We start from the raw sequence: 12,013 nt of genomic DNA, 5'->3' as shown, positions 1-12,013 counted from the left end.
TTTTCCAACTAGCATACATCCAAGCATATTTTTTGATAAAATATAGTTCTCTTAACTGGTGTATCCTACCCAGTACAAGTTTTGGTAGTAAATCCATGATTTCTGTTTTCAAAGGCACATAATAATTCTTGGTATGCCATTATATTGTCATTTATGTTCAGAGAAATTCTTAAGTTGATTTACAAAGCATTGAAAGTAATTGAGACATTGACTGGGGAAATAAATCTTCTGTATGTTACCATACTGGGAAATCAGCTGTACAGTACTCATATATCACAAGGCATTGTGAAAACATAGCAAATACCCATTGCACATACTAAGCTTATGACCAATCTTTTTTCCTTAAAAACAAAACCAAACAAAACAGCAAGAACAACAACAACAACAAAAACCACCTTTTTTTGTACCAATGGCATAGAGTTAAGACAGGTACAGCTGGCACTGATAAATGAATATGCCTTCTTCTTGTCCGTGTGTGTGACACTTGTGAAGTTGCCAATTAGTGATGTTGCATTGTACAACAGTTAGATGCATTGTAACAACAGTTAGAGAACTGCAGGGGCATACATAATTAATCTCAGTTAAATACTGTACAGGGCACAGATAAAGCACTCAATAGATTGACATTTTAGTAAGTTTTAATATAAAAATTGGTGATAAAAAGTAGAATTAATTTGATTTTTTTCCCATTGTATAGGAAATGAACAATATTTCCTCAGCTACAGAGTACTATAAAGAAGTCTTAAAACAAGACAATACTCACGTGGAAGCTATTGCATGCATTGGCAGCAACCGTTTTTATTCAGACCAGCCTGAGATAGCTCTGCGGTTTTACAGGTATATGCACTTGTGGGGAGGAAGGGGGAACTGGACACATCAGAGGGTAATACAAAGGGTTGATTTTTGTAATGCTGATAGCATACAAGAGCACTGAAAGACTAACGTGGGAGGTTGATCAACCTTTTTGGAGAAATATAACCATAAAATTAGCACACCAACTCACCAACGTACATATATTCCCTGCCAGTGATAAGTACATCTCTTTTAAAGATTTGTCATCATTGTGCTTGAAGCTTGTATCAACAGATTATCAAAATAGTTCAGTTAATAAATATATATATTTATAATTATATATATTATAGATATGTAATTATATATATAAATATATATAAATAGTTCAGTTAATAAACAAGAAATGATCTTTCACAACATGAGGCAGTTTAAGAATGCTGAGCCTTACTCTCAACTTCATTTGCTTTCAGGAAGCAAATGGACTTCCTATTCAGCCCTTTGGAAAGGAGTCGTTTTTGAAAAACTCCACCTGTAGTCATAGGCAGTTGTGACCACAAAACCTCTTACTTGAATGTGAGCTGGGGTTCCCCTATGTTTTACTGAAAGAAAAGAAGACAGTATTAAACGATGCTGCTTGCTTTTTATTTTGAGACAGGTTGCAAATGAGTCTGACTCACGTTCGTAAGTCTAAGAACAGATGAAGTTAGTCTAAGCACTGCCATGTCACTTCTGTTGTACCTGAGGTTTTTTATGCTTTAGGTTCAGAAACTCAGTGATGCTGAAGACATCATCTCTCTTCCCTGGCCCTCTTAGCATACCTATTTTCCCTATTAATGTTAATAAACAGCATTTTTATAAAACTAATGTTAATAAACAGCATTTTTATAAAACATCCATCCTAAAAGACACATAAACAATATCTATTTGAATAAAAATTTGACTTATGCTTCACATGTAAGATCAATGTAGATTCATACGCTAGATGTACTAGCACCGATTAAAGCAGTGCTGTAGGACAGGAATCAAGCAAAAATTTGAAGCCTGAAGAGTTATGAAAATTGACTGCAGCATTTACAGCTTGATTGAGGTCAAGGGTTTGGAAAGAAGAAATGGAGAAAGTCAGTGTACATCTCTGTCTGACAGTAAAGTCAGATCATGTGACAGTCAAAATGCCAGAAGTCATTTAATTTACACAAAGACTGTTTTGCACAGCTCTGATTCTGCTAGTCAGAAATGCTCTGCACTGCCCTTCATGAAACCTTTACCAAGTGTAAAACTGTAACAAAATTGTCTGAGAGCTCAAAATAAAGTTAAAGTACATGGCTATTACACTCTTGGTATAGGGAGGAAGTAGGAGAGAATTTTGTCATTTGGAATTTAACTCATATTTGAAATTAATATAAAAAATAAGAAATATTTTCTTTCAATCTAGGCGGCTCCTGCAGATGGGTGTCTATAACTGCCAGCTTTTTAACAATCTGGGCCTCTGTTGCTTCTATGCCCAGCAATATGATATGACACTAACTTCATTTGAACGTGCACTGTTTTTGGCTGAAAATGAGGAAGAGACGGCAGATGTGTGGTACAACTTGGGACACGTGGCTGTGGTATGAAAAATATTAACAATCCTTCTGAATAAGTAAGATTTTACAGAAACTGGAAAATAGATATCTAGGAAGGAATCATTGTCCTGCTTTGAAATATGAAACCTGCTAGTGTATTGGATAAAGTATAGTACAGACTTAATTAAGGGTTTATTTGCACTTCAGAGAGAGGAAGGGGAAAAGAAAAAAGCTCTGTACATCATCACAGAATGTAGTTTACTCCTGCTAAAAGATTCTCCCTTTCTAACCATCTTTAACCTTCCTTTCTTTCTGAAAATTTGTAACACATACCAGCTCTTGAGGGCCTTTGCTGCAATACAAGCTAACCTGACATAAAATTGAATTCAAGATGTTTTTTCTCTGAGCTGTTATTTATATGACATGGAGCAATAGATTAATTTTGTTGTCATAAAAAGTGCCTATTGAGCATCATGGAACAGACACTAAAATACCTAGTCTTCTGTCTTGTAGGCAGCAACAGAGATATTTTTTAATTGTGCCATCAAATTTCTTAAATTCATACACTAATTTTCATTCATTGCCCATTTTTGCAGATGTTATTCCAGAAGTTATGTTAGATTTCTGTTTATCTGTCCAGAATAAAGTTACCAAATAATGTTTTGCTAGCTTTCTCGCATGGATTCTGTCCAAATGCTGATTGCCATTTAACTTAAGTCAGAGAGAAACTCAACTGTTCATCTTGATTGTGCATCAACTAGGATGAACACGTTAATTTATACCACCTAAAACACTGAAATTTGAACTGATATGCATATATTTTTCAGCATTTTTCACTTTTAAGGTTTAACCTGATGCTGTATCAGCGTTGGTCATAAAACTAGAACATTAACGTGTAGACAATGTCTCCATACAAAGAGATTAATCTCCCTTTGTTTTTGTCTTCTAATAAGTAGGCTTATATGTGTTTTTTTTTTTGTTTTTTTTTTAATCCATTTATAGACAGAGAAGCAAGATGACTTTTCCCCTGGAGATGTCTATTTTTCTTACCCTGCTAAAAGGGTAGTGTATAGCATGGTCTTTAGATGACACTTTAGCCATCTAAGCATTCAGTTAGATGAAGAATCTCACTTAAAGCATGTAAATTTTTGCTGGAGAGGAACAATTCTGTCTGGGTAAAGAATAAGAAGCAAATGAGATGGTCTGGGAAGAAAGCACATATGGTTCTGATCAGCATGTTTTTATTGTAATTTGCATTTCATGGTAGTACATATGGATGAAAAGATAACCAAGACAACAAAACAGATGCATGTTGTTTCCAATCTTTTCACAAATTAAAATACAATCTTACTTTCAGGGGATAGGAGACTTGAATCTGGCTTACCAGTGTTTCAAGCTGACATTAGTCAACAATAACGACTATGCGGAAGCTTACAATAACTTGGCTGTACTGGAAATGCAAAAAGGTCACATCGAGCAGGTTGGTGTTAACCTCAGCCTAAGCAGGATGCTTTCTTTGGCCTGTTTGTACTTGAAGATTACTACTATAGGCACAAAAAATGATAAGTTTTATGCATGGTTCAGTGTAACCTCCACATTGTCATGCTGTCTCCCATTAAACTGCTTATTCTTAGGCATATCCAAATGATGCATCCAAGATGAATAAGGTTTGCAGTGACTTTGCAGTTGTTGAGATCTTTTTTTCTAAATTGATGCCTATAACAAACCCTATCACACTATAATCATCACTTAAATTACGACTGACTATATATTCAATTAAAAAGGTAGATAATATGCTTTTGTTGGGCAACAGAAAACATCAATCAGATCACCTCTTAAAAGATTTTTTCAACAAGGAGACTGCTTTCAAGTTTAGTCCCAAAGCAGCAGGTTCTTGTGAAACACTTTCACATCAGTAACTTTGGTGGTTCATTTTACTTAATGTGAGTATGCTGTGTTGTGTTGCAATTAGCTATATAATTGACATGCACAGTGGATTGAAAGCAGTAATTTTTATACACATGCAATGAAAGTTAATATCTGTTTGTTGGTCCGTTAAAGCTACTGTGGACTGTTTTAATCTTTCTGAATGGGAGCAAGACTATTGTGATGGATTCATGTATACATCAGAGAGCTACAATATTATATAAAGACTTTTTTGAAAATCTTTTTGAAGAGCAAATAATTCTTAGAAGATTACTTTATTCAGGTGGGCTGGCAATTGTCATGGAAACATTGAAATGAACCCAACACTGGATGTTTTCAGTGACAAATGAAGTTCGGTTTTGGTTTCAGTTTGGTTTCAGCCATGCTACTGATATTTAAAACCCAGGTGGAATTTCTATCCAATTTCTATGTAGGTTGTCACTGATAATAGTTAGGATTCCAGAGCCTTCCCATTATAATGAAATGTTTTATGTCCGTTTTATATTTCAGCTTTAAAATTTCAAATTTCTTCTTGTATCACATGAATAATAAAAATTCAGGATCACAGCAATAAATGTATGCATAGGAAAATAAAAAAATACGAAGATACTTATCTTATCTTTGTTTTTATTTTATTTTACAATGTTATTACATGCATTTACTCAACATTGTCAAATTAAGGAATTTTTATTAAATTCTTTGCTCTGCCTTTCCAAAGAGTTAGTAGATACCATTGCTGTTAAAAGATCTGATATGTTTTCAGAACTCTCCATTTTTTTGTGAAAGCGTTCACAAGTTGACATGAATTTTTTATTGAATTTATGGCACGAGAATGCACCTTTTGATTCTTAATTTTTTAGTTAGTTTTTAACACTACTCTTTTGCTGATCATAAAAAAGATTGAATCCAGCAAGTAGACTGTTTAATGTTTAATGTATTGAGTAATGTCAAGTTTTACAGCTTCATATTCCCTCAGTGATTTGTTTAAAAGTCCACCTCAGCCCCAAGGGTCTTTTGCTTTTCTTTTTTTTTTTTCTTTCTTTCATGGAAGGATCATTTTATTGTATTTCTCCAAAAGTCTGGGCAGTTTAGGCTGAGCAAACTAACATGTGCGGTCATTTGAGAGAATGTATGGTCACACACACATCTGTCCATCCCTTCAACTCTCCCTTCATCCCTAAAGAGACAGTGATGAAAGCTCTGGTGTCTAAGCACTGAGGAAAGCACGACTTGGCCATTTCAATTCCACATACAAACAAAGCTGCAGGGACAATAACAGAGGAGCATAATATTAATTATTTACCTGGTTCTGAATGTCTTATAAACCACCTTGATCACACGTTCTTTTGTTTTGTTTTGTTTTGTTTTTATGCTAATAGGAGGTGTGAAAATAGCCTTGAAGGCTTTTATTCAAAATGCTGAATGTGAAAACTGTTTCATTTTTATGATGAAGTTTAGGTTTCTGGGGATGTTTAAGACTGAATCACTATTACACAGTGCTGTCAGAGACAATAGATACATTCAGTGGGACTTTAACTGCCTTTTTTTTAATGACTATATTCAGTATATGAGCTGAATTGCCTGATTAAATATGGTCCCAACATGGCCTTTCTGACTCCATCAAGAGTCTTACTCATTTCATTACTTTTAAACTGTATTATGCGTAGATGTACTATTGGTGTAACTTATATGTAGTGTAACCCATATGTAGTGTGGCATTATTAGCAAAGGCCTAGTAAAGAGAACTCAAAATGATTTCTTTCAAGAAAGATGAAAATTGCTTTAGATTCTTGTTACCCTCCCTCCCTTGAAGATTTCACTACATTTTTTTTTCTTTCTTTACACAGGCAAGAGCTTTGCTGCAGACTGCTTCATATTTAGCACCTCATATGTATGAGCCCCATTTTAATTTTGCAATACTCTCAGAGAAGGTAATGTACTGTCCTATTTTAAAATCTAAAAATTGAGCCTTGGTGGGGCAGTTGAGTTTTTATTGTTATTACTCAGAGTTCCAAATAGCTAAGACAAAACAATATTTAGGTTGGATATTCGGAGAAATTTCTTTACTGAAAGGGTTGCGCAGCATTGGAATAGGCTGCCCAGGGAAGTGGTTGAGCCACCATCCCTGAAGGTCTTCAAGAAACCTGTATATTTGAAATTTAGTAGCATGGTTTAGTGGTGGACTTGAGTACTAGGTTAAAGGTTGGACTAGATGATCTTAGAGGTCTTTTCCAACCTGAATGATTCTGTGATTCTATGAGTATGTAGTGCACAAACTCAAGATAAAACTGAAGTTACATTTTAACACCCAGAAGGTGTATAAAAGTAGCCATTCAAATGTTTGGTTTTGAGAATGTGAGACCAACTAGCCATATAGTAACTTTGCAGTTCTCCAAATGCACAGAAGATGGACAGTCCATTAATAATTCCATCTACACTCTTTACAGTCATCGGCTTTTTCAGAATGTGAACTAAAATAGTATCAGATGATTTATCAGTATCAGATGATTTATCAGTAATTATATAATATATATATAAATATGGAATACCAATCATTCATCCCATGGCCTTAGTAATCTCAAAAGGAGTATCTGTTCTTCAGCTTTATGACCACTGAATTTTGTGTGTTAATATTTTCTTTCATAATGGGTGTCTCAGACATCGAATTAACAGCGTGTCTGACATTACTATTAATAAGGAGAAACTTGTACAAGTCCCAAAATTTTTACAAGAAAAAGAATATTTCTTGGCTTGTGCCTATACCTTCAAGATTCTGTTATGAGTCTGTGTTGTGTGGGCAGCCCAACTCCTACAGATACTGAAGTACATGCATCAAGGAGTGAACAACCCATTACTTTGTAAGCATATCCTCTTCATTGTGAAACAGAATATGGCTTGGAATAATTGCATTATATACTTACTGATTAAGGAGTAAATCCTAGTCTGCAAATGTCTTGTTATATAGCTTTTGCACAGAGGAACTGCACAGGCTGTGGAAGAAGACAAATGGCAAGGTCAACTAACTGTGTATGCAGTCTGATAATGCAATTCTTAGATTCAGTGTAAGGTCATGGTTTATAAGACGTAACTTCTCTGGCCAGGACCCTGGTTTTCTTCTCCTCCAGAGAATTCTTGCTCTACTGAAGCTCTGTGTTGACAGACACACAGGCAACAAAGGTCTCCTACTGCCACTTTCCGCTGCTTCTCCCTTTCCATCCGGAAGCTATCACTTTTTCTAGATGGGGTCCCAAACTTTTGCGTTCTTTTTTTTCTGAACCCACTTTCTGAGGTGCTCTCCTTACATACACTTCCCTCTTCCAAGAAATGATATCTATTTGCTCCCAACTTTACTTTTTCCTAATGTGGAAACATACTTCTACAAGCAACAGAGGAGCAATATAGATCTCATCAGCTCTGTGTGCTATCCTGCCTCTCTGTGAGGTTGCAGATCAAATGGAGTTGTGACCTTTGCAGAGGCCTGATTGGCTCTCCCCTTTCTATATTTATAAGACAACATTTATGGAATTTAAAACCAAGTCTTCCATTTTGTATTCCTCCTAACTTTAAGCACTCAGCATAGCATACTTTGTCCTTTCTCCAAGAAGTCAGGTAAGATATAAAATGACTGTCTTGATGCATCCCTCCCATTGAAAAAAAAAAAACAACAAACACTTCTTTTTCTTCTCACCCCTTAAAGTAAGAGGGACATAACCCTGAGTCTGAAAAATTGCATACTGTCTGTTTTATTTGTTGCGTCTGAGGACCAGCTATGTTTAAACATTTGTGAGTATCAGAACTGTACTTTACAGAATATATGATGCAAATACTGTAGTGCTTGCATTTCCAAAACTAGTTTGTGTGTTTCTTATAGGTTGGAGATCTTCAGAGGAGTTACACAGCTGCTCAAAAGTCAGCGGAAGCATTCCCAGGCCATGTTGATACACAACAGCTCATCAAAAGATTAAAAGAGCGCTTTGCTATGCTCTGATGACATATTTTTAACATGTAAAATAAATTAAAGTTAGCCAGAGTTAATGTCCCCTACATTTTATTGTAAGTAGATAAACTATACTTCATCAATTCCTGTTGCAAAACCTATGCTACTTAGAGTGGCAGAAAAGGTTCAAGAGTCCTAATTAGCGTGTGTCATCTTAAAACTCATGACTTATCAAAAGGAAGCTAGAACGTGTTGCAACTACATACAACTGAGAATACAAGAGTGGCAGGATATTGCCAATATGCAACTTTCAAATGCTTGTCTGATATATTAACAAGTAAGTCCTAATTTAAGATTAATGAGGATTTTAAAAGATTTTTTTCTGACTTTTCTGCAGAAAAAAAAAGTTTTAAAATATTCCTGTGTGACAATCTGTCAAACAACACAGACTAAGAATATTTCCTAACTGGTCTTCAAACATGCTTTTGATAATATACTTTCTTACAGAATGTTAAGTTTTAAAATTAAAGTAACCAAAAATGCATCTAAAAACACAGATGCAAAACAGAAGTTCTTATATTCCTTGTTGTACTTTACGAATGAAATAAATTCCAGTTTGTATGGTTTGTCATGTTTACTTATATAAATAAAAATTGCAACCTTTTTGCCTTGAAAATAAGAGTCAGAGGCCATAAAGTATTTTGAAAGACTCAGCAGAAGTGGTACTAAATAGCAGAAATACATGCACTCCTTTTTACTGAGAGAGCTTAATCTTCATTTCACTGAGGGAAGAGGATATGTCAGTAAGAAGCTTGCCGAGTTAACTACCAATGACTGAGAATGAAACGGTGACTGGGTGGTTACCTGTGCTGCCAGGTAAGCACTGTTGCTAAATAATTGTTTGGATCATCCTAACTACATGAATGCTGCTAATAACAAGCAAAGACTTTGTCGCTTATCTTTGTGTTGTAACTAAAAGTGATAAATTGGCATGATTTCCCAACTTGACCTTTAAGAAATGTGGGATGTTAAGGCATTCTAACATCCTTTAAAAATCTTTTCATCCTTATGGATTGTATTGGCTTAGGGAGCAACCCTAAACACACATGAATATTATATCTTCCTTTTTACTATTCATTATTTCCAAACCCTTGTATTTGTCTGGTTGTTGTAGCTGATGAAGGTACGTGCTGGGGATCTCAGGGAAGTCAGAAAGCGGTCTGGAGATGACAGCAACACACTAACAAACTGGTGTCACAACGTGTTGTGAAATGCAAAAGCATTATCTGTTGAATAGATGCAGCATCTTTAGTGGAAATCTCCTTTTTTCCGCACTGAACTTTATATTGTAAAAATTTTATCACAAGCTAATGATGACAGAACCTTAGTTATCAGTCATTTTCATTACCTAAATTAGATTTTACTTTCTGCTAGAGAGGAAGAATTAATAAGGAACTTCTGTCCTTTGATCTACTACACTTACATTGTTTCAGTTGACAGTGCTAAACTTACTAAGCTATCAGAAAGAAAATGTTTGTCTTAGCAGTTTAAACACAACTGTTGAGAATTTTTGAGTGTCATATTATTAATTCAAAGTATTTTTAAAGTTGCATAGTAAATAAAATTCTTTCTACATGGGCTGAAACTGAAACTTTTAATAGAAATTAAGTTTTTAATCCATTGTGTGGTGGCTCAGTTGTTCCTTAGAGGTGTTTTTATAAGATCCCACCTACAGCGATCACTACTCAAGTTGATGATCTGAATAACTTTTTAGGAAACCGTACTCCTTAGAACATAGATCTAACATGATTATTCTTTTAATATTGGGATGTGTGTGGATTTTGAAAGGGAAAAGGCCCATGTATGATAAGGAATCCTTTGTACAATATTCCTTTGTAAATTAATTTAAAACACACACACCTCTAAGTAAGGATTAAAACCTTTTTAGCTCCTTAATTTAAAGCAAGCCATTAATCTTACACAGTGTGTTTTGATTGCCCCAAAAGGCAGCAGCTATTTGCTTTGTTGACCTTTCACGCCCCAAAGCAAGGGTATGATGGTAATTTTTATTTTTTTCCATGACTAGCACACGTACAAATTAAATCAAATGTGGTAATGAGAACAGCACCGCAGTGAAACAACAGATGAATGAGCAGGCGGTTTGTCGTGGAAGAATCTTTCGATTTTGTTTTATGTTGATTCGGGGCGAGCTCCAGTGAACAGATGAATTGGCAGGCCCTGGGGCAAACCGCCTTCAGTTAATTCAGTACGACACGGCGTAGCAGTGTGCATCACAATCTGTATTCATTTCTGTGGTGGAATCATGTTAGGACAGTGTGACCTTAATATTACAGGCAGCATTTCTGTAACACAGAAATCATTTTTCCTCTAACCTGTAGCACAGCTCCAGCTGTGTCCAGCCAGCATTCATAAAGCCCCTTGGGAGAAAAAAAAATATAATAAAAAAAACAACATGCAGAATTTTTCAATCTACAGGGAGACAGTGTCCACAACAATGTTGTCTGGAATTAAAGCAGATTGCTGGGAGGTCTTACAGTTTCTACCTCCCTACAGGAAAGGGCTGTATAGTTTATGGCTGCTAACAGCAATGGCAGGCAGTCTTCACACCAGCCCCGTTCCTGGGATCTTTCTGATGGCTGAGTCCATTTAAAAGTTGATAGTGAAGGGATAGGTTTATTAATGGATTTTGATTGTTTTGCAAGATGTCAGAGCCAAAACACCAGTCACAAAACTAGCTGAAATTCATCAGAATTCACAGTTAATATTTGTCGATCATTTTAGCTGCAAAAAGCAACGTCAGAGGTCATTTGGACAGGGTAAGAGCAGTTTGCCAGTAGGCGCCAGTTCAGTCACTCTAAAACTTTGGATAATGATCCGATTTTCTTTGCCTTTATCTCTTTCTTTTTCCCTTTGATTGGTTCCTGTCTTTGCAGGCTGGAGATTCTGGGGTCAGTCAGATCTCTGATATCACGTGGGCCAAACTTTTAAAGACAGTTGCTCTTTTTAATGAACCCAGTTTGTGCTTGACAATTGATTACCTGCCAGAGCAGCATCAAGTTTTGAGGTAAAAAAGCTACAGTATCTTCTGTGAAAGATTTTATGTGTAATCACTCTCACTATCTTCTGCTTGTCGTCCTTCTAATAGGTGATTGCAAGTTCACTCATGTCCTCCCCTTCGCCTGCCCCTCGCCCAGTGGCTACCAATTGCACTCCCACACCAGTGGAACCGTGGCCATTTTGCCTCCTCCAATACCCACTTTGTCACCAGGGATGCTAGAGGGTGTGAATGGCATCTGTGGCAGGTGCTTTTGACCGAACTAATTGTTTCCCAGTCGTAGGCGGCAAGAAGTCCAGAGCTTAGAAGAACCTCTCATACCAACCTACTTGCCTAAACTAGGACATGCAGCTTCACTCCAAACAGCAAGGAATGGTTGCTGAGGAAACTTACCGACGGGTATCAGCTATGCCTCTTGAGCAGGGGCAGAATTGCGGGTCAAAAATCAGTTCAAGCTAGGGGAAGAGCTTGTAGGGGAAAAGCAGCTGCCTGCCAGGACACCAAACAAGCTGAGTAAAAGACCCAGTAAGATGCCATCCTGTTCCGCCCCACCCCAGGGAGTTCTCAGAAGTGCCATTTGCTATGTTTTCAGGTGAGACCGCCCAAGCACACTGCAATATGCAACATGGGGCACAAAGTCACTGTGGAGTCACAGAAAGGGTGAGCTTTCAACAGAGAGAGAGGATGAGAGGCAGCTCACACGATTTTCTCCGCTTGCTG

The 12,013-nt window shown here is 36.5% G+C and overlaps 1 protein-coding gene across 3 annotated transcripts in view; it reads left to right on the top strand.

The window, feature by feature from the left end:
• TTC8 (tetratricopeptide repeat domain 8) overlaps positions 1–8,843 on the top strand; it is a 42,762-nt gene extending 33,919 nt beyond the window's left edge. For all 3 annotated transcript variants that reach the window (XM_040558573.1, XM_040558572.1, XM_040558574.1), the window contains 5 exons: positions 698–837; positions 2,225–2,399; positions 3,712–3,834; positions 6,128–6,211; positions 8,152–8,843. In XM_040558573.1, coding sequence (XP_040414507.1) covers positions 698–837; positions 2,225–2,399; positions 3,712–3,834; positions 6,128–6,211; positions 8,152–8,268 — 639 coding nt within the window. In that variant the 3' untranslated portion in view covers positions 8,269–8,843. The remainder of the gene's footprint in view (positions 1–697; positions 838–2,224; positions 2,400–3,711; positions 3,835–6,127; positions 6,212–8,151) is intronic.
• The last annotated feature ends 3,170 nt before the right edge of the window (positions 8,844–12,013 follow it).

This window comes from Cygnus olor, chromosome 5, assembly GCF_009769625.2.
Source record: "Cygnus olor isolate bCygOlo1 chromosome 5, bCygOlo1.pri.v2, whole genome shotgun sequence".
Classification (NCBI taxonomy): Eukaryota; Metazoa; Chordata; class Aves; order Anseriformes; family Anatidae; genus Cygnus; species Cygnus olor.
This window is presented reverse-complemented; position numbering and strand designations above follow the sequence as displayed.